The sequence below is a fragment of the Oncorhynchus nerka genome, linkage group LG27 (genome assembly GCF_034236695.1).
Source record: "Oncorhynchus nerka isolate Pitt River linkage group LG27, Oner_Uvic_2.0, whole genome shotgun sequence".
Classification (NCBI taxonomy): Eukaryota; Metazoa; Chordata; class Actinopteri; order Salmoniformes; family Salmonidae; genus Oncorhynchus; species Oncorhynchus nerka.
The window spans coordinates 63318906-63345578 of record NC_088422.1 but is presented as its reverse complement, the minus strand read 5'-3'; the positions used below and the strand labels follow the sequence as shown (position 1 = coordinate 63345578).

The 26673-nt window shown below is 43.6% G+C and overlaps 2 protein-coding genes across 2 annotated transcripts; both read right to left on the bottom strand.

The window, feature by feature from the left end:
• Positions 1 to 460: 460 nt before the first annotated feature.
• LOC115111103 (borealin-2-like) lies at positions 461 to 3203 on the bottom strand. The gene is made up of 10 exons (XM_065011876.1): positions 2990 to 3203; positions 2775 to 2903; positions 2651 to 2691; positions 2509 to 2557; positions 2374 to 2432; positions 1353 to 1405; positions 1112 to 1198; positions 835 to 925; positions 674 to 760; positions 461 to 617 (listed from the first exon to the last, which is right to left on the bottom strand). Exons 1-10 carry the CDS (start codon positions 3183 to 3185, stop codon positions 564 to 566), a joined length of 846 nt encoding a protein of 281 aa, XP_064867948.1. The 5' UTR covers positions 3186 to 3203; the 3' UTR covers positions 461 to 563.
• An 885-nt stretch (positions 3204 to 4088) lies between these two features.
• LOC115112127 (alanine aminotransferase 2-like) lies at positions 4089 to 26356 on the bottom strand. The gene is made up of 11 exons (XM_029638946.2): positions 25813 to 26356; positions 21747 to 21836; positions 17649 to 17757; positions 17095 to 17228; positions 16637 to 16880; positions 15022 to 15101; positions 14756 to 14892; positions 14063 to 14237; positions 13798 to 13953; positions 8422 to 8534; positions 4089 to 6270 (listed from the first exon to the last, which is right to left on the bottom strand). The coding sequence occupies exons 1-11, from the start codon at positions 26131 to 26133 to the stop codon at positions 6159 to 6161; spliced, it is 1671 nt and encodes a 556-aa protein (XP_029494806.1). The 5' UTR covers positions 26134 to 26356; the 3' UTR covers positions 4089 to 6158.
• Positions 26357 to 26673: the final 317 nt, after the last annotated feature.

The following is a 26673-nucleotide window of genomic DNA, read 5'->3' as shown; positions in this document are numbered from 1 at the left end:
TCATTCTTGTTTATTAAATGTACTGTATAGTGTGTGGCAGGCTTACAATGGCAAACAATTTGAGTGTGCTGACCCTGGTATGCAGCTGGAGGTTTAATATTTGACGGGGTACAGAACTATAAAAAGTTTGGGAACCACTGGTCTACCATATCAAAAGCTTTGGCCAAGTCAAAAATAGCAGCACAACATTGCTTAGAAACAAGGGCAATGGTGACATCATTGAGGACCTTTAAGGTTGCAATGACATCAATAACCTGAGCGGAAACCAAATTGCATACGGGGGGGAATACTGTAGACATTAATAAAGCCAGTCAGTTGATTATTAAGTTAACACTTTTGCTAAACAGGGCACACTTGCTTAACAGTTTGACAGTTGTCAATACGAAAATATTCAATAGGATGCTCGCAACCACCAACTTTGTGGGGCTATATATTCCTCACCAGCCAGTGAACATGAATATACAAATACAGAACTATTTATTGAATCAACTTTTCATTTGAAAGTAAAACATGCATAGGTGGCATTAGTGGCTCAATGTTAGACGTCTTGGTATCATTGCAGACTAATTCATAGGCTGAGTCGCTTTTACTTTGTTGAAAAGATAGTCCATCAGTTTCTAAATGAGAAAAATGTCAGAATTGTAGGGGATAAATTGACAAGAATATATTTTACCATCAACTTCTGCATCTGGAGAACAGCCATATCATCCAGTAACCCGATGTCAACATCTTCAACAGTATCATCCGAGAGGCACAAAGTCTTGGGAGAAAATGGGACTAGTTTAGACTGCTTGAAATAACTTAAAGCCCAACAACCTCAATATGAAAAGTTACCTCTCCATGGGATGTAGAGATCATGACATGTGGAGACAATCCAGACAGGGAACAATACAAGTGGTCATCACTGGCTGACCGCAAAACAGATCTAGAAACCAAGGAGAATTTAGGACAGAATTAATTTGATGAACTCAGACATCCCGTAAAAGATAGCCGTTTTGAAACTAGTGACAGTGCAGTTGACTAATAGTATTTTGGACCTAGTAATTGCAGAATAACTGCACTCTGACTGTAATCTTTTTTTTCATAAGGGAAAGTGATAATGAAGACAAACCTGTGTTTCGTCCCAGTCAGTGGGGATTGATCACTGATTTTGGCAATGCGAGATTTGGTTATTTTGTTACTTGTGGATGTGGCACTCCTGCAAGAGCAAGTGAGCAGAATCAACCAGAAGAGGGCGTTTCAGCTAACGCTACTGAATTAGTTCAATAGGGAGTTTAATAAGTGGTGGACTGGAACAAAACTAGCAACCAACCGGTTGCTCGCCAGGCCTGATAATATATAGGGAGACATACCGTAGGCTTCCAGTGCTTGAGCCATTGGCAAGTGATCTGGCTTTCTTGGAAACCTTCAGAAGAATGTAATTGTATTAAATTGTATATATTTAAGGGGAAATGCCTACTATGTTCCCAATCACACATTGGCCTAATGCCATGCAAATAAAGTGGGATCTTAAACAATACCTACCTCAGCACCACAGCTAACTTCCACAATATTGTGAAAGATCTGAGACAAGGAGGCAAGGGCCTTCTACACCATCAAAAGGAACATACAATTCAACATCCCAATTTCAAAGAAATCCTTGAATCAGTTATAGAACCTATTGCCCTTTACGGTTGTAAGGTCTGGGATCCACTCACCAACAAATTGGACAAACACCAATTTGAGACTCTGCAAAAACATGGGTGAACAACAAAAAAATGCATGCAGAGCAGAATTAGGCCAATACCCATTACATTTCACAACTGCCTTAAAATAAGCAATTCACAAACCTTACATACAGCCATCACCTACAGAGAGATTAACCTAAAGAGTCCCTTAAGCAAGCTGGTCCAGGGGCTCTGGTCATAAACAGACCCCAAAGAGCCTCAGGATAGCCACACGATTAGACCCAACCAAATCATGAGAAAACAAGAAAGATTACTTGACATATTGGAAAGACTACCAAAACAAAAACAGAGCAAACTGGAATGCTATTTGAACCTAACCAGGTAGTACACCGTGGTAGACGATTGCATCGTTATAACACTGTACATAGCCATATGACATTTGAAATGTATTCATTTGAAAATTGTGAGTAATGCTTACTGTTCATTTTTGCTTGTTTATTTAACAGTTTATTATTCCGTTCACGTGCTTTGCCAATGTAAATATACTGTAACGACCCTGTTTATAAGCGCGGACATCGACTCTGAGGCAGTCGATTGCGCGCTGGACTTCGGCCTAGAAGGTCGAGGGTTTGAGACCTGCTCCCTGCTATTTCATACAATACGTTTCCCATGACATTAAAGCCATTTAAATTGAATTGCTAACTACCTTTGATGGTTCTGTTGTAGTCTTCCATTTATGAGCTGATGCACCTTCACTTACTTTGACTACAGAAATACGAAGTGTATCGTTAATGGAAAGTTCACGCATTTAAGTTAACTAATGGAGGAAATAAACACTTACCTTTACTGACCTTCCTTGTGAGAGGCTGGTGAATCTCGGGTGATTCGGTCTGTAAAAAAAACGTTATGTTCTGACATTTCTGTAGTATGCCACAAGGAGGCAGCCATTTACAGCCTGTCTGATAATCAATGTTTAGTCCTACCTTTATGGCGATGGTGACTTCACCTGCCGAATTACCATCCACTAGGAAATAGAAGTGGGAAACCTAAATAAAGTCAACATGCATGCATTCCAAATAACATTTAAAATACATTTGAAAACCGCACCATTTATTAAATCTATCACGGTTTTTTGAAGCGCAGGTGGCATTTTCATCAATTCCACTTTGAAAACCCGATCTACTGTTGCAAGAGTCTGCTCCAATTTTTCCTCCGTCTCGTTTATACGTTCTTGTGCTGTAACGCGAGAACATAGTGACTTCAGTTAATTTGAGGAACATGGAAAACTGACGGTAGAGATGGACCTACTTAAAATGAACAACCTTCTTTCTCGAACTGTTGAATAAAAAGCGTCCCTTGCTTTTGGCGTATCTCCTTGCTAATGTGTCCTGTCTGATTGCTGATTTTCCTTCTCCTTCTCCTTCTCCTTCTCCTTCTCCTTCTCCTTCTCCTTCTCCTTCTCCTTCTCCTTCTCCTTCTCCTTCTCCTTCTCCTTCTCCTTCTCCTTCTTGGTGCCATGGTTTCAACCGTGTGCCTTCTTCCCCTGCCGCCACACCTCCTGAACGCTGATTTATAACCTTCAGGACGGACACCAGGTGTTCCTGACCAGTCAATTGACCTCAAATTGACCCTAGAATCCACCACTAATAACTCGTCACTAACCATTAGTGCTGGGCTAGGAGAAAACTGCACCCTTGTCCTGTGAGTCAATCTAATATTACTTTAAAAGACGGCCAAGTTTAAGATTTATGAACAGTTCAGCACTCAGGTGGAAGTGTGATATGCAGTTATTCAATGACTGGTGGAGAGCAAATTGTCCTCCTGTATTAGAGGATAGACCGTTTATTGTTGAACTGTGTCATTGTAGTTTCTGATGTTTGGTTAAATGGCTAAATATTAGATTCAGTAGTTTCCCCAAGTACAATCATTCAATTCAGTTCATATTGCATGAAACTGAATCTGTGGATATTTCTTCAGAGACCATTTATGCGTTTACACAGGCAGCCCAATTCTGATATTTTTTCCCCACTAATTGGTATTTTGACCAATCACATTAGATCTTTTTCAGAGCTGATCTGATCAGTGTCTTAACAGCACGATTTGCCAAAGGCAGGATACTCTGAGCGCAGCCCAATCCAGAAATCTGGCAGTGGCTTCTGATTAAATTCAATTTTCACAGAACCGCTTGTTGCAATTTCGATGTGGCTCTCGTTCAGATATCAGTAAGTGGACTGGAGGCAGGGCATGAAAGGGATAACAAATCCAGTTGTTTGTGTCAATGAAACAAATATCAGTATTGAGCTGCCTGTGTAAATGCAGCCTTAGTTTGAGGCAAAAAAGATTTGAATCATCTCTCAAAATGGATCTCAAAAGTATTTATTGTACAAAACACAACAGAAATGACAAAATAAGAAATCCAAATCTGGAAAAAAAATTGTTTTATTAATATCCAAAACATAAACATGACAAGATAAAACTAGGGTTAAGTCTTATTTCAGTTAGAAACTTGATATTTATAAGCACATCGATGTTGAACCCAAAACCTTTTCCAGTTAACTTTCAGCTCATGAAGAAAGAATGTTGAAAAGAAAGCAGGCACACAAATGAAAAATGTAGCAGAAAATGTGCATTTTTAAAAATGTCATAGTATTAATACAAAAATATTAATTTGTTGACATTCTCAAAAGTCACTCAATGTAAATTACAGCTCATTGCCATTGAAGGCACCCCATTGCAGTCAAATGGTTAAAAACCATTCCATGTTGAGGTCAGTCAAGAGTTTCATACATTGAATGGCTCCCCAGGTTACATTAATGCTTCAACACTTCATTCAGCATTAAACTGCATACAAAAATAGAGATGAGATGATACGGTATCAGAGAACCACAGTTCATCGGCTGGCTGAATTCATTGGACTGAAGCTTTAAGACTGCCTTGTGTGGGTCACTATGCTCATCTCCAACCTAAAAAAGGAAATTGTAAAGTGTTTCACTTTACAATGACATTTCCTCCTGCTTGCAGTGTGCAGAAAGAGACACAGGCGGAAGGATCCCAAAAGCATTTTACAAACAATACCACTGAAGTGCATTCAACCCACCATCTCCATCGTCTGAGATGTCACCGTACACCCTTTCTCGTTCTCGGGTGTGATACAAATGTGAATGAAAGACATAAAGCCACTGTCAGTAAAAAAAGTGTAAACTATCTATGCAATAAATAGCCTAATAAGGGCACATGTCGATATACAGTATTATCAGAACCTACATTTCCCTTGGTTTGACCTTTAAGCTCATTTCAAAGTAGCACACAAACAACTGCATTTCTTTCCATAACAAGCACATAATACTGCAACTAGGCAGAGAGTACGGGACACACACACCCCCCTTGAAAAAAAACCTCTCCAAGTGCATCTGACACCTCAGATCAGTGTCATGCTAGACAGGTACTATATGAGTAAACATGTGCCCAACAAGGAGCTATGCAGACTCAAAGCTTTATGACTTGGAGAGACAGGATGTTGTTATAAATGGTGAGGAGAATCCCTCCCTGCTGTTTTTCAGACCAGAAAGAGCTGATGTAGCAGTACTCATTGTCCGGAGTCCATGACCTACAGAAACAACCTCTGTTCCCCAGTTCCATTTGGCACATGGAAATGTACAGCTGGTTCTAAGATAATATTTGCACTTACGGTGCCCCAGTGTAGAGCACTAACACAAAATGCCTCTAAGGAGACAGAAAAGCCTCAAGACAGGTAGAAAATACAAAACAGTGTAAATAACTTCCCGGGCACAAAAACAACAAAATGGAGTGCTAGAAAATAATTCCCCAGTGCATCCTCTATAATGGAGCACCTTTGCGTACATCACAATGTACATTGCTTTAGTGTTAAAGGGGCAATCAGCAGTAGTTACAATAAAACGTCCTCACTGCCAGTTTCAATAAAAATCTGAGGGATGGGACTGGAGAATTGTAACCAAATGCATAGCCAGAGCAATGGATGCAAGGACTGATCATCCATGAAATCAATATTACAGTTTTAACCATGTTAAGGCTATATAGTTTGTTTACATTTACAAAGCTTATATTTGTGTTCTGATGGGGTACGACAGCTTATGAAGCATTTCTAAGTTGTATTCTTCAAGAATCAATTTGTACATTGAACTGCAATTTAATTGACAAGTCCTAAAATGTATGTAGCAACTGCAGATTGCCCCTTTAACATCTCTGTACAGACGGCATAGTTTCTCCCCACACTTTTACCTCGTCTGACAAAGGCACAAATGTCTCTCAAACAAGTACTGTTCCTAAAATCAGATAAAACTTCAAGCAATCATAGGTTACACTAGTAGAGTAAAAAAAAGGGGTTACTTTTTTACTTTACATTGTTAGTCGACACCGCTGTAAATGGTGTTTTTGTTTGTGTGTTAAACATTCTCAAACTGGAACTATCTGAACTGTTTCAGTGCGTCCTGTGTGTCATCCTCTGTGCTCTCATCTCTTTGGTTCCTCCAATGACGCGTACTCCTTCAGAAACTTGATGTGGAAATCCCGGAGCTTCTCCAGGAGAACCTTCAGCTTCTCTGTCGTGGGCAGAATGGTCATTCTAGGGGGAAATCATATGTAAGACAACTTAGCAGGTCATCTCAGATACCCAGAAGTTAAATTCTTGCGAATGTTGTTACACGTAAATCTCTCCACGAGAGATTACTTAGCGGGCAAAAGACAGACAGACAGGGAGGAAGAGATCAATGCAAAGTAAACACAGCATCTGGAAGATATAAAAATAGAGCTGGAATGAAAGGAGGCCAGCTATTCAGTTAGCTCCTCTCCGGCTAGTGTAATATTTGCAATTTCCAGCTCAGTTAAATCTTTTTAGTTCACTTATGCAAGCGAGATGTCAGTGCCTGACCAATTTGAGCCTGGTAGACGTGGCACTGTAATGATTAGGTTACAATGCGTCAATGTACAGTTTAAGTCGGAAGTTTACGTACACCTTAGCCAAATACATTTAAACTCATTATTTCACCATTTTTGACATTTAATCCTAGTAAAAATTCCCTGTCTTAGATCAGGTTAGGGTCACCACTTTATTTTAATTATGTGACATGTCAGAATAATAGTAGAGAGAATTATTTCTTTCAGCTTTTATTTCTTTCATCACATTCCCAGTGGGTCAGAAGTTTACAAGCTACAAAATACTAATTGAGGGTATTGCCTTTAAACTTGGGTCAAACGTGTCGGGTAGCCTTCCACAGGCTTCCCACAATAAGTTGGGTGAATTTTGGCCCATTCCTCCTTACAGAGCGGGTGTAACTGAGTCAGGTTTGTAGGCCTCCTTGCTCGCAGACGCTTTTTCCAGTTCTGCCCACAATTTTTTTTATAGGATTGAGGTCAGGGCTTTGCGATGGCCACTCCATTACCTTGACTTTGTTGTCCTTAAGCCATTTTGCCACAACTTTGGAAGTATGCTTGGGGTCATTGTCCATTTGGAAGACCCATTTGCGACCAAGCTTTTACTTCCTGACTGATGTCTTGAGATGTTGCTTCAATATATCCACATAATTTTCTCTCCTCATGACGCCATCTATTTTGTGAAGTGCACTAGTCCCTCTTGCAGCAAATCACCCCCACAACATGATTCTGCCACCCTCGTGCTTCACTGTTGGGATGGTGTTCTTCGGCTTGCAAGCCTCCCGCTTTTTCCTCCAAACATAATGATGGTCATTATGGCCAAACAGTTCTATTTTTGTTTTATCAGACCAGAAGACATTTCTCCAAAAAGTACAATCTTTGTCCCCATGTGCAGTTGAAAACCATAGTCTGGCTTTTTTATGGCGGTTTTGGAGCAGTGGCTTCTTCCTTGCTGAGCGGCCTTTCAGGTTATGTCGATATAGGACTCGTTTTACTGTGGATATAGATACTTTTGTACCTGTTTCCTCCAGCATCTTCACAAGGTCCTTTGCTGTTGTTCTGGGATCGATTTGCACTTTTCTCACCAAAGTACATTCATCTCTAGGAGACAGAACGCATCTCCTTCCTGAGGGGTATGATGGCTGCGTGGTCCCATGGTGTTCATACTTGCATACTATTGTTTGTACAGATGAATGTGGTACCTTCAGGCGTTTGGAAATTGCTCCCAAGGATTAACCAGACTTGTGGAGGTCTACAATTTTTTTTCTGAGGTCTTGACTGATTTCTTTTGATTTTCCCATGATATAAAGCAAAGAGGCACTGAGTTTGAAGGTAGGGCTTGAAATGCATCCACAGGCACACCTCCAATTGACTCAAATGATGTCAATTAGTCTATCAGAAGCTTCTAAAGCCATGACATCATTTTCTGGAATTGTCCAAGCTGTTTAAAGGCACAGTCAACTTAGTGTATGTAAACTTCTGACCCATTGGAATTGTGATACAGTGAATTATAAATTAAATAATCCGTCTGTAAACAATTGTTGGAAAAAGTACTTGTGTCATGCACAAATAGATAGTCCTAACCGACTTGCCAAAACTATAGTTTGTTAACAAGAAGTTTGTGGAGTGGTTGGAAAACAGGTTTTAATGACTACAACCTAAGTGTATGTAAACTACCGACTACAACTATAGGTCACTAGCTACGGTCACATTCTTATTTAAATCCAACTGGTGAATCAGGACAAACAAAACACTGTCGTCACAGACATCTTTCTGAAAGGCTTCTCTAAATGATTGTCTTTGTAAATGTATGACGCAAGGTTTCCACTATTTGAACAGTTACCTGAAGTGATACGTCCCTTCCCTCTGGCCGAAGCCACTGCCTGGAACGAGGCAGATGCCAGTCTCCTCAAGCAGTCTCAGACAGTACATCATGTCAGGAGATATTCCCAGGGACTGCAGAAGAGAGACACACTTAAAAAACAGTTTTTCTAGTTTTGGGTGTGGAGGCATATAATTATATGCCAATTTGTAGTCAGCTGCACAGTACCTACACCATTTTTTATTTTATTTATTTCACCTTTATTTAACCAGGTAGGCTAGTTGAGAACAAGTTCTCATTTGCAACTGCGACCTGGCCAAGATAAAGCATAGCAGTGTGAACAGACAACACAGAGTTACACATGGAGTAAGCAATTAACAAGTCAATAACACAGTAGAAAAAAAAATGGGCAGTCTATATACAATGTGTGCAAAAGGCATGAGGAGGTAGGCGAATAATACAATTTTGCAGATTAACACGGGTGATAAATGATCAGATGGTCATGTACAGGTAGAGATATTGGTGTGCAACAGAGCAGAAAAGTAAATAAATAAATAAAAAAAACAGTATAAAAACAGTATGGGGATGAGGTAGGTGAAAATGGGTGGGCTATTTACCAATAGACTATGTACAGCTGCAGCGATCGGTTAGCTGCTCGGATAGCTGATGTTTGAAGTTGGTGAGGGAGATAAAAGTCTCCAACTTCAGCGATTTTTGCAGTTCGTTCCAGTCACAGGCAGCAGAGTACTGGAACGAAAGGCGGCCAAATGAGGTGTTGGCTTTAGGGATGATCAGTGAGATACACCTGCTGGAGCGTGTGCTACGGATGGGTGTTGCCATCGTGACCAGTGAACTGAGATAAGGCGGAGCTTTACCTAGCATGGACTTGTAGATGACCTGGAGCCAGTGGGTCTGGTGACGAATATGTAGCGAGGGCCAGCCGACTAGAGCATACAAGTCGCAGTGGTGGGTGGTATAAGGTGCTTTGGTGACAAAACGGATGGCACTATGATAGACTGCATCCAGTTTGCTGAGTAGAGTGTTGGAAGCCATTTTGTAGATGACATCGCCGAAATCGAGGATCGGTAGGATAGTCAGTTTTACTAGGGTAAGCTTGGCGGCGTGAGTGAAGGAGGCTTTGTTGCGGAATAGAAAGCCGACTCTTGATTTGATTTTCGATTGGAGATGTTTGATGTGAGTCTGGAAGGAGAGTTTGCAGTCTAGCCAGACACCTAGGTACTTATAGATGTCCACATATTCAAGGTCGGAACCATCCAGGGTGGTGATGCTAGTCGGGCATGCGGGTGCAGGCAGCGATCGGTTGAAAAGCATGCATTTGGTTTTACTCGCGTTTAAGAGCAGTTGGAGGCCACGGAAGGAGTGCTGTATGGCATTGAAGCTCGTTTGGAGGTTAGATAGCACAGTGTCCAATGACGGGCCGAAAGTATATAGAATGGTGTCGTCTGCGTAGAGGTGGATCAGGGAATCGCCCGCAGCAAGAGCAACATCATTGATATATACAGAGAAAAGAGTCGGCCCGAGAATTGAACCCTGTGGCACCCCCATAGAGACTGCCAGAGGACCGGACAGCATGCCCTCCGATTTGACACACTGAACTCTGTCTGCAAAGTAATTGGTGAACCAGGCAAGGCAGTCATCCGAGAAACCGAGGCTATTGAGTCTGCCGATAAGAATATGGTGATTGACAGAGTCGAAAGCCTTGGCGAGGTCGATGAAGACGGCTGCACAGTACTGTCTTTTATCGATGGCGGTTATGATATCGTTTAGTACCTTGAGCGTGGCTGAGGTGCACCCGTGACCGGCTCGGAAACCAGATTGCACAGCGGAGAAGGTACGGTGGGATTCGAGATGGTCAGTGACCTGTTTGTTGACTTGGCTTTCGAAGACCTTAGATAGGCAGGGCAGGATGGATATAGGTCTATAGCAGTTTGGGTCCAGGGTGTCTCCCCCTTTGAAGAGGGGGATGACTGCGGCAGCTTTCCAATCCTTGGGGATCTCAGACGATATGAAAGAGAGGTTGAACAGGCTGGTAATAGGGGTTGCGACAATGGCGGCAGATAGTTTCAGAAATAGAGGGTCCAGATTGTCAAGCCCAGCTGATTTGTACGGGTCTAGGTTTTGCAGCTCTTTCAGAACATCTGCTATCTGGATTTGGGTAAAGGAGAACCTGGAGAGGCTTGGGCGAGGAGCTGGGGGGCGGAGCTGTTGGCCGAGGTTGGAGTAGCCAGGCGGAAGGCATGGCCAGCCGTTGAGAAGTGCTTATTGAAGCTTTCGATAATCGTGGATTTATCGGTGGAGACCGTGTTACCTAGCCTCAGTGCAGTGGGCAGCTGGGAGGAGGTACTCTTGTTCTCCATGGACTTCACAGTGTCCCAGAACTTTTTGGAGTTGGAGCTACAGGATGCAAACTTCTGCCTGAAGAAGCTGGCCTTAGCTTTCCTGACTGACTGCGTGTATTGGTTCCTGACTTCCCTGAACAGTTGCATATCACGGGGCTATTCGATGCTATTGCAGTCCGCCACAGGATGTTTTTGTGCTGGTCGAGGGCAGTCAGGTCTGGAGTGAACCAAGGGCTGTATCTGTTCTTGGTTCTGCATTTTTTGAACGGAGCATGCTTATCTAAAATGGTGAGGAAGTTACTTTTAAAGAATGACCAGGCATCCTCAACTGACGGGATGAGGTCAATGTCCTTCCAGGATACCCGGGCCAGGTCGATTAGAAAGGCCTGCTCACAGAAGTGTTTTAGGGAGCGTTTGACAGTGATGAGGGGTGGTCGTTTGACTGCGGCTCCGTGGCGGATACAGGCAATGAGGCAGTGATCGCTGAGATCCTGGTTGAAGACAGCGGAGGTGTATTTGGAGGGCCAGTTGGTCAGGATGACGTCTATGAGGGTGCCCTTGTTTACAGAGTTAGGGTTGTACCTGGTGGGTTCCTTGATGATTTGAGTGAGATTGAGGGCATCTAGCTTACATTGTAGGACTGCCGGGGTGTTAAGCATATCCCAGTTTAGGTCACCTAACAGAACAAACTCTGAAGCTAGATGGGGGCGATCAATTCACAAATGGTGTCCAGGGCACAGCTGGGAGCTGAGGGTGGCCGGTAGCAGGCGGCAACAGTGAGAGACTTATTTCTGGAGAGGGTAATTTTCAAAATTAGTAGTTCGAACTGTTTAGGTATGGACCTGGAAAGTATGACATTACTTTGCAGGCTATCTCTGCAGTAGACTGCAACTCCGCCCCTTTGGTAGTTCTATCTTGACGGAAGATGTTATAGTTGGGTATGGAAATCTCTGAATTTTTGGTGGCCTTCCTGAGCCAGGATTCAGACACGGCAAGGACATCAGGGTTAGCAGAGTGTGCTAAAGCAGTGAGTAAAACAAACTTAGGGAGGAGGCTTCTGATGTTGACATGCATAAAACCAAGGCTTTTTCGATCACAGAAGTCAACAAATGAGGGTACCTGGGGACATGCAGGGCCTGGGTTTACCTCCACATCACCCGCGGAACAGAGAAGGAGTAGTATGAGGGTGCGGCTAAAGGCTATCAAAACTGGTCGCCTAGAGCGTTAGGGGCAGAGGATAAGAGGAGCAGGTTTCTGGGCATGGTAGAATATATTCAGGGCATAATGCACAGACAAGGGTATGGTGGGGTGCGGGTACAGCGGAGGTAAGCCCAGGCACTGGGTGATGATGAGACAGGTTGTATCTCTGGACATGCTGGTTGTAATGGGTGAGGTCACCGCATGTGTGGGAGGTGGGACAAAGGAGGTAACAGGGGTATGCAGAGTGGGTCTAGGGGCTCCATTGTGAACTAAAACAATTATAACTAACCTGAACAACAGTATACAAGGCATATTGACATCTGAGAGAGACATACAGCGAGGCATACAGTAATCACAGGTGTTGAATTTGGAAAGCTAGCTAAAAACAGTAGGCGAGGCTAATCCGCTAGCACAACAAACAGCAGGTAAAATGGCGTTGACTAGGCAACGGGGCCGACAGGTAAGACAAACAAGCAGAAAGGAGTACCGTGATTAATGGACAGTCCAGCGTGCGTCAGCTATGTAGCCAAGAGATCAGTGTCCAGGGGCAGCGGTGGATGGGCAGGGGGCTGGCGAGTGTTATCCAGGTTTTTTTTTTTTTTTTTTTTAACTAACAATGACTAACTAGCTTGTAGCTAGTTAGCTGGTTAGCGTCTGGAGGTTCTTGAGTGTGTCATAAAAATAAAAATAAGAGTAAAAGTAATAGCGATTCCGTATCACATTGGGTGAGGCAGGTTTCCGGAAGGTATAAACAAATTAAAAATCAAAAAGAGATAGAAAGTAAATGGGGTCAGAGAGTGATTGGGACGCGGTGGTACAGACGGTTAGCAGGCCTGTGCTAACAAGCTAACAGTTCGTAGGCCCGAGCTAGACAAGGTAGCAGTTAGCGGACCGGAGCTTGACAAGCTAGCCGTTAGCAGGCCGAATTAGCAAGCAGGGAGATAGCGAGGGCTAGAGAGTTAACCTTTGGGGGACGTCGCGATGGGGTGAGTCTGTTTATTTATTCCTCTTCATGCGGTGAGCTGGAGATACAGCGATTCAGAAAGCTCGCGGGCCTTGGCCAGCAGATGGATCTTTGGTGATGTCGCAGCGGAAAAGCCTGTTGAAACCCCCTCGGACGATTATGTCGGCGGACCAGTCGTGATGGATCGGCGGGGCTCCGTGTCGGCAGTAGAGGGTCAGTAGAGGGTCCAGGCCAATTGGCAAATTAGGTATTTTTGGACCTCTTCGGGTAGTCGGGAGATGGGCTTAGCTCGAGGCTAGCTCCAGGCTAACTGGTGCTTGCTCTGGGACAGAGACGTTAGCCAGGAGTAGCCACTCGGATTGCAGCTAGCTATTTACGATGATCCGGTATAAAGCTTCAGAGCTTGCGGTAGGAATCCGGAGATGTGGTAGAGAAAAAGCAGTCTGATATGCTTTGGGTAGATGTCGCGCTGGTGTCCTAGTTAGCGTTGAAGACCGCTAGCAGTGGCTAGCTAGTAGCTAGTTAGCGGCTAGCTTCTGATGAGGGTTCCGATTCTAAAGTATAGAAAAAGCAGATCCGTACCACATTGGGTGATGCGGGTTGCAGGAGAGTATATTCAGCCTGTGGTTGGGAAGTGAGATTAAAATATGTACGAAATATATACAGAAAAAAAAAAAGAGGAAAAACTATATTTACACTATACAGGACGGGACAAGACAAAACACACGTCCGACTGCTACGCCTTCTTGGATCCATCCAGTTTTACCATGCAAGTTTTATGCGTGAGTTTGAGAAGTGACAAATTCACTAATGGGTGTAGAAAGGAATCACATTTCAGCGGTAGGTTTCTAGATGGGTGTTAGGTGAACAGACCATGGCTTCCTCCACAGCTCGTGGGGGGATGAAGATGCGTGGGAAGGCATACATGGCTCCCTGCACAGGGTTACATTTGATCCCAGGCACCGTGTTGAGGATCTGCTCAGTCATCTGGGCCTTCTCAGCCAGAGCTCCAAGCACAGCGCTCTTCTCCTGGAAGACAACACGCATACACAACACAGAGCTCAGACATCGGTCTTGGATGGCAATCAAAACTGAATACTAACAAATGAACCCCCCACCACCACATTGAATGACAGACCTTGTGGAACTGGAGATAGGAGGGTTCGTGTGGCAGAGGAGGGTTGACGATGACATCCATGGCAGCCTGTCCAGAGACAGGGGGACACAGTCGAACAGAAAGCAGCTTCACCAGCTGGGCCTTGACCTCCAGGTCGAGGTTGAGAACCTCCATATAGCCCCCTCTAAACCCACACCTGTAGGGGAGGAGGACAGAGGAGAGGGGAGCGTTAGTGTTGGGTTCACAGTCACACGCAATAGAACCAAATTGGACTTTATCCCAGATCAAATCAACCATGGCAAGGATAATCCCATGAGCCAGTCAGTCTGCATTCCAAGGGCATAATTTTTTGGGGGGAGGGGGGCCTGGTAGCCTTGTGATTTTAGCCAACCCGTCTGACATTTATACAAGCATGACAACGCAAATCAGAGTTGGCTAAAGCACAGCATGGACCTGTTTCCCAGGGCAACATGGCGTACTAACACAAAGGCTAACATTTTATAGTGTTCTTGTAGATCAAATACATGAGACTAAGGCGCTATACGAGCTGGACAGCCTGTTACGGATACATAGGAGAGTGTAAAGTACGTCAGTGACTTCTTATGGGGGTCAGACAGAGAATTCAGAGTGAGCACAGACAACGTGTGGTGTTTTAAGGGTACTTTGGGGGAAATAGTGACCCCGTGCGAAGGGCACGTGGATGTGAATACTCACTCTCCTGAGTAGCCTTTGGAGGTGGAGTGAAATGAGGCCAGCTCGACAGTGTTGAAGTACTCAGGGCCCATCTCATAGAGCACCTTCTTAAAGGAGTGGAACTGACAGTCTGGGGAGTACACGTTGTCCTGATACACCTGGACACACACATAGGTGGATTACATCAATGGAGAATTGATACTTCTCATAGGACTGGAAATGGAGAGAAATAGTCCGCGTCCATTCAGTTCAATACACCATGGTAGTTGGAAACAGCAAACAATTACCTCATCGGACATAACAAACAGATTCTCCTCGTAGGCAAAGTGGAGGACTTCCTCGATGCACTTCTTACTCTGCACTTGACCTGGATATTGCCAGAGAGAAAGAAAGGAGAGGGGAGGGAGAGCGGTCACCACAGGTGCTGAAAATGAGAACATGGGAAACTCTACATGGGCCTTCCATCTGTACAGGGGACGCCATGACAACAAAGACAGCATGTACTGCATTATGGAGGCAGCTGGAAACCAGAGGACCACAGTATTGCTTCACGGACGGTTACTAGCCTGCCGGATGCGATTCACGTGGTACACAGTGAGGGAGAACTGTGACACACTGGTCTGGACAGGAGCCCGTTCTTAGTGCACATAAGTTGGCTTGAGCTTTGATTGTGTGGCTGTTAATGTTGGTGTTTGAGTGAGAAAGAGGCGAACCAATCACACACACAAAAAAAGCACAGCCCCCTTCATTATCAACACATCTTGCCTACAACCTTATGGAGCCTTTCCAGACTCTGAAGTCAGGAAGACTTAAAGTTAGGTGTCAGACAGACTATTAAGTTACAGCTATTGTAAAAGGGAGTCCAATTCCTTTACCCTAACGTCAACTTGTGAAGACAGATCCCGTTTCCTATGCAGGCTATTAACACCCATCAGCTACCCTACATGACACAGAAGAGTAGAGGGGGTTCCACATATAATATCTTACACAACCTGGCATCATGACCCTTGGCCTGCTTGTTTCAATGGTGGTACAGTATCAACATAAGCTGCCTCTTAAAGTTAATCATCATGCTTATTAGCCTTATGGGACATGGTAAACATTTGCAACATATAGATTTGAGATGATCATGCTTGGATATGGTGGACACTGGTCTTTAGTGTGGTGGACACTGGTCTTTAGTGTGGTGGACACTGGTCTTTAGTGTGGTGGACACTGGTCTGTGGTGTGGTGGACACTGGTCTTTGGTGTGGTGGACACTGGTCTTTGGTGTGGTGGACACTGGTCTTTGGTGTGGTGGACACTGGTCTTTGATGTGGTGGACACTGGTCTTTGATGTGGTGGACACTGGTCTGTGGTGTGGTGGACACTGGTCTTTGGTGTGGTGGACACTGGTCTTTAGTGTGGTGGACACTGGTCTTTAGTGTAGTGGACACTGGTCTTTAGTGTGGTGGACACTGGTCTTTAGTGTGGTGGACACTGGTCTTTGGTGTGGTGGACACTGGTCTTTGGTGTGGTGGACACTGGACTTGAATGTGGTGGACACTGGACTTGAATGTGGTGGACACTGGACTTGAATGTGGTGGACACTGGACTTGAATGTGGTGGACACTGGACTTGAATGTGGTGGACACTGGACTTGAATGTGGTGGACACTGGACTTGAATGTGGTGGACACTGGACTTGAATGTGGTGGACACTGGACTTGAGTGTGGTGGACACTGGTCTTGGGTGTGTGATACTGGTCTTGGGTGTGTGTGATACTGGTCTTGGGTGTGTGTGATACTGGTCTTGGGTGTGTGTGATACTGGTCTTGGGTGTGTGTGATACTGGTCTTTGATGTGTTGAACAGTCACATTACATAAGTAACCTAATCTCATTGTTCTGGCTGGCAAGACCCACCGGTAGGGTTGCCTGGATTGATGATGCAGATGACTCTGGGGTGACAGTGCTCCTTGGCAGCCTGGTAGGCTCTGTGGAGCTCGTTGATATCCAGGGCCCAGCAGTTGTCCTCGTCCAGGTAGTAGTTGATCTGAACGGCCTCCATCTCAGAGATGGCTGCAGAGTACAGGGGGTACTGAGGGATGGGGATCATCACACCACTCCTGGACCGGCCCTGGCCCGACACCAGCATCTTCAAGATGCTCTACGGTCAGATGAGAATATCGTTGCACAACATCAACAACTAGTAGGAAAGCATCCCAAATGAAAACGATAACGATTATAAGAGGGGAAAAAAACATGAAAATACCTAATAAATCCAATTAACTTTCAGTGACAGCTCAGAATAAACAAAGACCAACCAACTCTCTTCGGTTTGTAAGAAGATTATTCGAAAGGGTCAAGAACTAAAGACTTACCACGATGCCATCACTAGCTCCGGTGGTGAGGTAAATATTGTCCCAGTCGGCAGGCACACCCTTATCCCGTTGCTCGATGTAGACAGCAATGTCCTGCCGAATACAGTCCACTCCCTGGCTGGCACTGTACGACCCTGGAGTTAAAACACACACAATATGGTATAAACTCTGGATTTGTTTTTTATGTTCCGTTTCAGGAAATAAATGAGAGCTTAGATAACTTCAACTTGCATACACTTTCTAGCTCCGCTGTACCATGCAGTTTTAAATGAACTATTAGGCATATCTTGCAGCAACAGTAGGTCACAGAAAGAATGTTTCAAATGCATATTGTTGTAACCAAAACAATGCTAAGGTTCTCCATTTTTCAGGCCACAACGTCATTAGAGCTTAACTTAGCATCCTGTTCTTTGTCAGTGAGACAATTCTGAACGCAACCATGCACAGGAGGCCAAAGCTCCTACTTGGTCAGCTTTTAAACCTATATTATTAGGCTATTTCAACACAGGAATGTGAGTACAGTGCACTCAGACAGACAGGCACACAGTACACACCCAAGCTCTGTCCCCCACAGCCCTGTAGAATGCGACGGGCACGTTGTTTGGCATCCTCCGGGAAACTAGAGCTGTCCAACAGCTCTGGGAATGAGCAGAGAGCCACCACCTGAACATAAAGACAGGAGGTGTTAATGTGAACTTCACCCCCATCAAGACACACAGACACTTTCACAATTTAATATGCCAATTTATTTGACATATTATGTAAATAACTTTACATAAGCATCCCAGGTGAACCAGCAGGAGGGAAGTGACTAAAGTTATCCTTCCATACAATCATGTTGACAGTTCTAAAGGAATTTATGATTCCTGTATGTAGCCTTTGTTGCATGTAAGGACTGGTATGTGAGGAGGAGGAAAATACATGGTGTTACATACATGGTTTACACAATGACAGCCATAAAATAAGCCACTTAAAAATGGTCTTCCGGGTGGCGCAGTGGTTAAGGGCGCTGTACTGCAGCGCCATCTGTGCCATCAGAGACTCTGGGTTCGCGCCCAGGCTCAGTCGTAACCGGCCGCGACCGGGAGGTCGGTGCACAATTGGCCTAGCGTCGTCTGGGTTAGGGAGGGTTTGGCCGGTAGGGATATCCTTGTCTCATCACGCACCAGTGACTCCTGTGGCCGGGCGCAGTGCACGCTAACCAAGGTTGCCAGGTGCACGGTGTTTCCTCCGACACATTGGTGCGGCTGGCTTCCGGGTTGGATGCGGGCTGTGCGGCTTGGTTGGGTTGTGTATCGGAGGACGCGTGACTTTCAACCTTCGTCTCTCCTGAGCCCGTACGGGAGTTGTAGAGATGAGACAAGATACTAGCTACTAAAACAATTGGATACCACGGAATTCCATTTCACCAATATTGGTTGTTTTGTAACAAAACCGATGCATATGCAACTATGGTGCAAAACAGACGGGGTTGACTTATATTGTGGACAACATGTAAACTATATTTAGTCTCCAATGTTTATTAAACTATATTTAGTCTCCAATGTTTATTGAAAACAAATTAATTTGCACAATGAGCACTTGTCCCAAATATATCGTTACAGTTGTTGGATAGCTAGCTAGCGAATTTTTGCCATATTAGCATCAACATGAAATAAGTCAAAACAAGATATCAAGAGCAAGATAAAAATGTGCTGAAACGTGCCTCCTACAATTCCCCACATGGCAGCTTCTTGCCATCTGACTGTTCAGAATCATAACTCACAGCTTCCGGATCAATTCATGCGTGCGCATCATTTTCTTGACGTTGGCCAATCCGTCAATAGAAGGCAAGTGTAGCCTAGCCACAAGTAATTTACACAATCTGTTCCGTGTTTATTTGTTCGCAGTGTAGTTGCTAGGTGGTGTAGAGTATGTTTGCAGATGAGATTTAGAACAGAACCTTTGACCACAGTAAAATAGGCAGCATGACATTAGCACACAGGTTCTATGGTTCCAGAGGAGGAAATACTGGGGAGTGGGGCCAGGGACACAAGTCACCTTGGACAGTGACATAGCAGTGGCATTGACTGGCATCAACAAAGCTTGCTGCCTTCCAAGCTACTGAATCACATGGAAAGTTTTACGACAGTTCCATGGACACACTGGTCTGCACACAATGTCATTGGCAACTGACAGATTTACTTTCAAGCCACCTGACAACGCAAGTTTATTAGAGACAAAGTAAGATGGGCGGTGCAGAGTTAGGCTTTATAGAACTACTCAAACTAGGCAAAGACTTCACATACCAGTACTTCAACAATATAACATTTAAAAAACAGGCCTCCTGGTACAGCTAGCCGAATAGTTCAAGTTCAAGCACTGGGGCTATTATTTTAATGATAATGGAAGATCTGGAGTGAGCTGCCCTGAGGGCGAATGTAGCCCTGGGTGATATGGCCTAAACTTATATACACAATGCATTCGGGAAAGTATTCAAACCCTGTGACTTTTACCACATTTTGTTACGTTACAGTCTTATTCTAAAATGTATATACCCCCCCCAATCAATGTACCCACAATACCCTAGAATGGAAAAGCAAAAACAGCAAATGTATTACAAATAAAAAACTGAAATATCACATTTACATAAGTATTCAGACACTTTACTCAGTACTTTGTTGAAGCACCTTTGGCAGCGATCCCACCCTCGAGTCTTAATAGGTATGACACTACAAGCTTGGCACACCTGTATTCCGGAAGTTTCTTCCATTATTCTCTGCAGATCCTCTCAGGATTTGTCATGTTGGATGGGGAGCGTCGCTGTACAGCTATTTTCACGTCTCTCCGGAGATGTTGGATCAGGTTAAAGTTCTGGTTCTGGATGGGCCACTCAAGGACATTCAGAGACTTGTCCCGAAGCCACTCTTGCATTGTCTTGGCTGTGTGCTTAGGGTCGTTGTCCTGTTGGAAGGTGAACCTTCGCCCCAGTCTAAGGTCCTGAGTGCACTGGAGCAGGTTTTCATCAAGGATCTCTCTGTACTTTGCTCCATCTTTCCCTTGATTCTGACTAGTTTCCCAGTCCCTGCCGCTGAAAAACATCCCCACAGCATGACGCTGCCACCACTATGCTTCACCGTAGGGATGGTGCCAGGTTTCCTCCAGACGTGACATTTGGCATTCAGGCCAAAGAGTTCAATCTTGGTTTCATCAGACCAGAGAATCGTGTTTCTCAATCTTACATTTCAAGTTTAGCAAACTTCGATCTATTTGCTTGCTAACAAGGTAGAACAGTTGAAGCGTTATGAACACACCATTCTGTCTGTCTTCAACTGTTTTGAATTCTCAGAATGAGAATGAGTTGCCAATTCCATATATAATTAGTGTTTTATGCTGATTGCACAGTTATAAAAACACATACTAGACAGCTAGTATAACAGTCTTTGGCTAAAATACTTATAGCGGTACATGGTACTGCAATGTCGCACGCAACAAATTGAATCAATGTTCAGTGATACTCTTGTTTTAGTAGGGTCTGCTCTGCGCACAATTTGAAGAGTTGAGACAGGTTATCGTTAGAAAGGTTAACTTCTCTAGTACAGTAAAATAATGTCTCAATGCGTTTCGGTGTCCATTTTTCCTTCAGTATCCTTACTTAAAAAAATAAAAAACTCGACATAGTTGAGAAACGGCTCCTAAGTAAGAATTTCACAGCAAGGTTCAATCCTGTTGTATTCGGCGGATGTGACAAATAAAAATGGTTTTGACCAATTCTGTTGAACCAAACCTCAAATAGCGAGTTGAATCCGCTTGTAAGAGAGGAAGAAGTGATCTCTCATCTTTGTTGACTTGAGTGGCGGGGGGGGGGGGGGCTTGGTGTTTGTGTATATTGGAAGGTGCACAGCTTACAAGTCATTGCACACAGGAAAGAAGGAGCAAATGAGACGAGACCAAAAAGAAAACGTGAGAATAAGCAGACATAAACTCTCGTTAAAAAAAATATATATAAACTTGATTCTTGAGATATAGGCATTTGGAAGATCATACATAAATTATAAATAATTCAATATAGCCCAGCCCTAGTCGATTGCTATAACAATGTGGAGCACAAGACTGGACATAGTGTAGCCCCTTCTCTGGAATGTGCACTTTCACTAGAAGAGACCATACTCTGTGCTCATACCGATAGCCTATCCAACACAAATTTGCTGGGTGGAATCCAACAGTAAGTCGAGTAAGAATATGCTTAATGTCTTTTTAGATGCTTTTCTTCTAGAACACCAGATAGAGATAGGTAACACATTTTGTGCTGCTGTTAAGAAATGACTGTATTATTAAGTAGTAATGAATGTGATCCCATTTCCAACCTCTCCATGAGCCGAGGACGTTCCTCTAAATGTTTCAGAGTGCAAATAGTAGCCTAAACAAAACAGTAGATGTGCACCCTCATCAGCCAAACTGATGCCCAGCCAAGGATGACTGATTTAGTAACTCGGAATAAACAGATAGCCGTCCTGACAGAATATTTCCTTAGCAAGATCACCGAATCAACAGTCCAGTTAGAGAGGGTGATAATGGAATTAGAAGTCTATTTGACCTTATGGTGGTAGGACAGGTGATGTAAATATGACTTTTCAAGACAACACTTTTCCTGACCCATCCCTGCCTCTCACCTGACGGAGAAAGGTGATTGGCTTCTGCCCCATGGCATGCGAATCTCCAATGTTGGCTTTGATGACCTCAGTGAAGGGGTGTTTCTGACCCTGGAGAGAAAAAAAGTACAATTTAGATTCACGTTGAGAGAAAATGAGAACTTTGTAAATACCTCTGCACATATGAATAAATAAATAAATAGTTCAATACAAATACATATGAAAAACTATACTGAACAAAAATATAAAATGCAACAATTTCAAAGATTTTGCTTAGTTACAGTTCATATAAGGAAATCAGCCTTAATCTATGGATTTCACATGACTGGGCATGGGTGCAGCCATGGGTGGGCATAGGCCCACCTACTTGGGAGCCAGGACAACCCACCGGGGAGCCAGGCCCAGCCAATCAGACTGGTGTCTGGTCTCAGACAATCCCACAGGTGAAGAAGCCGGATGTGGAGGTCCTGGGCTGGCATGGTTACACGTGGTATGCGGTTGTGAGGCCAGTTTGACGTACTGACAAATTCTCTTAAAATGACTTTGGAGGCGGCTTATTAAATTCTCTGGCAACAGCTCTGATGGCCATTCCTGCAGTCTGCATGCCAAATACATGCTCCCTCATCTTGAGACCTCTGTGGCATTGTGTTGTGTGACAAAACTGCATTTTAGAATGGCCTTTTAATGTCCCCATCACAAGGTGCAGCTGTGTAATGATCATGCTGTTTAATCAGCTTCTTGTCAGGTGGATGGGTTATCTTGACTACGAATGAAATGCTCACTAACAGGGATTTAACCAAATTTGTGCACACGGTTTGAGAGAAATAAGCTTTTTTGTGCAAATGGAACATTTCTGGTTTCATTATTTCAGCTCATGAAACATGGGACCAGCACTTTAAACATTTGTGTTTATATTTTGTTCAGTGTAGTGCTGATCTAAGTAGGCTACTCTTTCTATCAGCGTAACTGTTGAGGCAGATTTAGGCCTACAAGACAGAAAAGTATATTAGATGAGTTGTCATAGCAAGTGAAGGGTTACATAATTACTCCTGTCAAGGTTGTGGTCTAAGAGCAAATACATTGCATGATTATGCATACTTGGGGGTATATCATTGATTGACACTAGAGGTCGACCGATTAATCGGAGTGGCCGTTTAATTAGGGCCGATTTCAAGTTTTCATAACAATCGGATATCGGTATTTTTGGGCGCCGATTTGCTGATTTTTTTCTATTTTATTTCTATATACCTTTATTTAAGTAGGCAAGTCAGTTCCTAGGCCGAACGGTGGGTTAACTGCCTCGTTCAGGGGCAGAACGACAGATTTTCACCTTGTCAGCTCGGGGGATCCAATCTTGCAACCTTATAGTTAACTAGTCCAATGCAATAACGACCTGCCTCTCTCTCGTTGCACTCCACAAGGAGACTGCCTGTTAGGCGAATGCAGTAAGCCAAGGTAAGTTGCTAGCTAGCATTAAACTTATCTTAAAAAAAACAATCAATCATAATCACTAGTTAACTACACATGGTTGATGATATTACTAGATATTATCTAGTGTGTCCTGTGTTGCATATAATCTGACTGAGCATACAAGCATACAAGTATCTAAGTATCTGACTGAGCGGTGGTAGGCAGAAGCAGGCGCGTAAACATTCATTCAAACAGCAATTTTGTGCGTTTTGCCAGCAACTCTTCGTTGTGCTTCAAGCCTATCAACTCCCAAGATTAGGCTAGTGTAACCGAAGTGAAATGGCTAGCTAGTTAGCGCGAGCTAATAGCGTTTCAAACGTCACTCGCTCTGAGCCTTGCAGTGGTTGCTTCCCTTGCTCTGCATGGGTAACGCTGCTTCGAGGGTGGCTGTTGTCGTTGTGTTCCTGGTTCGAGCCCAGGGAGGAGCGAGGAGAGGGACGGAAGCTATACTGTTACACGGGCAATACTAAAGTGCCTAAAACTTCTTACCTGGGAATATTGCAGACTCATGTTAAAAGGAACCACCAGCTTTCATATGTTCTGAGCAAGGAACTGAAACGTTAGCTTTCTTACATAGCACATATTGCACTTTACTTTCTTCTCCAACACTTTGTTTTTGGATTATTTAAACCAAATTGAACATGTTTCATTATTTACTTGAGGCTAAATTGATTTTATTGATGTATTATATTAAGTTAAAATAAGTGTTCATTCAGTATTGTTGTAATTGTCATTATTATAAATAAATAAAAATCGGCCGATTATTCGTTATCGGCTTTTTTGGTCCTCCAATAATCGGTATCAGCGTTGAAAAATCATAATTGGTCGACCTCTAATTGACACCATTCTTTACATGATGTATTAGCCTAACCTAAGTGCTGTAGTCCTACAATTTCATTTTAATGCCCCTGTGGTGGCCCAGTATCTAAATCATATTTTGACAAGAGTATGCAGGGGACATAACAAAGTGACCCACCCTAGTGTGGTCTTGTATATGTCAGGGTGGTACACGGATCATGTGCTCCTACCAGCCCGTAGGAAGGCACCTGTTTCAGGGCTATTATTAGTTGAACTACCTTTGCCCAAGGCACACATCAATCAACTTTATACAACATGACAGAGAAACAAGTGAGTGTAAAACTCAAGTGAAAGAAGAGTAGTGGGAGTAGATTTTGAGTAGTGGGAGTAGACTTTGAAGACTGGCTTTCATTCAAGTGGAGTGTGGGCTATAGGTCAGTCACAGCATCAGTCTGAATGAATGAATTCCAGTTCACTGATCTTGTAGGTCATATAATTACATGTAAATAAAAGGATCTCTGTGTTGTAGCTCATAGACATCATTAAGTAAACTAGCCTAAACAACCCCACACAACAGTCTGGATCACAAGTGGTCCTTGCCTGATATTAATGTAAAGGCATCACTAAACAGCACAACGTGCACATGAAAAACAGTTGAGCTAAAGGTTAGTTACAAGTAACTTTGGTTGAGCTTTCACTAGCAAAGTTCGTCATTGCCTGGGAATCAGATGGCGCCTTCTGGCATTTTTCTGTGTTTGATTCTGAATCCAAAAAGGTACTTGCACAGTTGAACTATCTCTGTTGCAGGTGCATGGTAACAATTGAATAACATGAAAGAAAATAGAAGCCACGATCACTGTTCTTTATTAAGCTTTACGTATCGGCCTCAAGGCATTTGTCAGAGCATTTTTTCCCATGGACCTCTCAGGTCCTATTTAAGCCGAAATGTTGAATATAATAAAATTCGTTTACTCTACTGGTTGTCTGCGTCGTTGGTCCTTTTGCAGGTTGGAATTTGAGCCATATGAAAGTATTATTAGACCAACCTTTCAAAGCACCGAGTTGTGTTCACAATTATATCACTTGAAGCAGGCATAAAACCATGTAAACATGAGCACTGTACATGTTTGGCAAGTATGCATGCAAGTATTTACATAATGTGTGCATGCTTCAGGTGATAGTTATCTGAACGGACTACCAGTGCTTTGACAAGTTGTGCTAAGACTTTCCTGTCGGTAGTCAAAGTCCTACCTGCAAAATTACCAACTACGCAGATAACCGATAGAGTAACTTCAAATATAATTGTATTCAACATTCCGGTTTGCAGAGGACCGTTTCCAAATTCAAACAAAGAAAAATCCCGGACGGTAGATTGTCTAGTGGTCCCCAAGTCAAAGCTCATCACTGCCACTGCCACGTCCACGAGGGGGTACCACAAAGGTTGAGCAAGGATTGGCTCCTTATCACACACATATACAAGCGGATGGATGCATCGCGACTCGAGGAGGATGATGCAACATTGTATCGGCACTGAGGGAAGACGCTACACACATAATTCTATATAAACTAGCTAGTAAGCTAACGTTACTCCTCCATTTAACCAACTGTCGTCCACTATTCTAGTTGATCATATAAAGCATGAGAGCACACAGATCCATGACTAATCTTAGCTAGTTTGTTTGCTGGGGGGTTGCCGACGTTACGGCTGTGTAAATAGCTAGTTGCCATTAAATGCTGGTTGCATGAGCTCGTAGAAAGCTCACCTATTGTTTTTTTTCCCCTCGCTAGTTAGAATGATAGGCAAATATGTTGTTGTCACCTGTTGCAAGCCTCTCTCGATGTCACCAGCCTTTGTGACAATGGGTCCTCTCACAGCGTACTCCACCGCTTTCACTTGCGGATTGAGGGTGTCCATGGTCAGACTCTTTTCTCGCATCTTGCCATTCTCTCTTAAAACCACGGTTGCCTCCGCTGTACTGAATCTCTTCTGTCCATACTGTTCAACGGGTCCTTGTGTTTTGAGTCGTATGGACTGCACTAAACATGAGGTTTCCCGAGCCTTTGTCCGCACAAGGGCTGGAGACTGGTTAAAAACACGTGCAATCAATGATCTATTCGCCAAGTGCTGAAGTCGATGCATGATCTCAGAAGGTTAGCTTAGAAGAGGCACAGAAATTAATGACCGCTGAAAATGAAGAACGATAGTATGTGAGGAAGAGGCGATGCTAGAGGGATAACTGAGCGCGAAATCTGTATTCTCCAGCAGGTGGCGAAGTTGTGTTTTTTTCGCCATAACCAACTGAGGAGTGTTAGTTTGGAGATCAAAGTGAGTGTCGAATTTGGTCTACAAAAATATGGAATGGCTTGATTGTGACGCGAGGCTTATTTAACCGAAAATGTGTTTCTTAATTGTTAGGTTGTTACGAGTGTACAGATATAAGTAGGACACGTGACACCCCGGCAAAAACAAACACTTTATACCAGAGTTGTTCCTGTTCTTCAGATACGTATCTTCCCTCTCATTGGTTAGAATGGTCTCACCTGATCTTGCCTCATCCTGACTGCGTTCCATTTTTTAAGACATTTATTTTCATTGTTAGAGTAGCCACTTGAGTATCTGGTCAACATAATGGATAGTCTGTGGTAATATCACCCAATCAGGTTACATTTCTGTATGCAA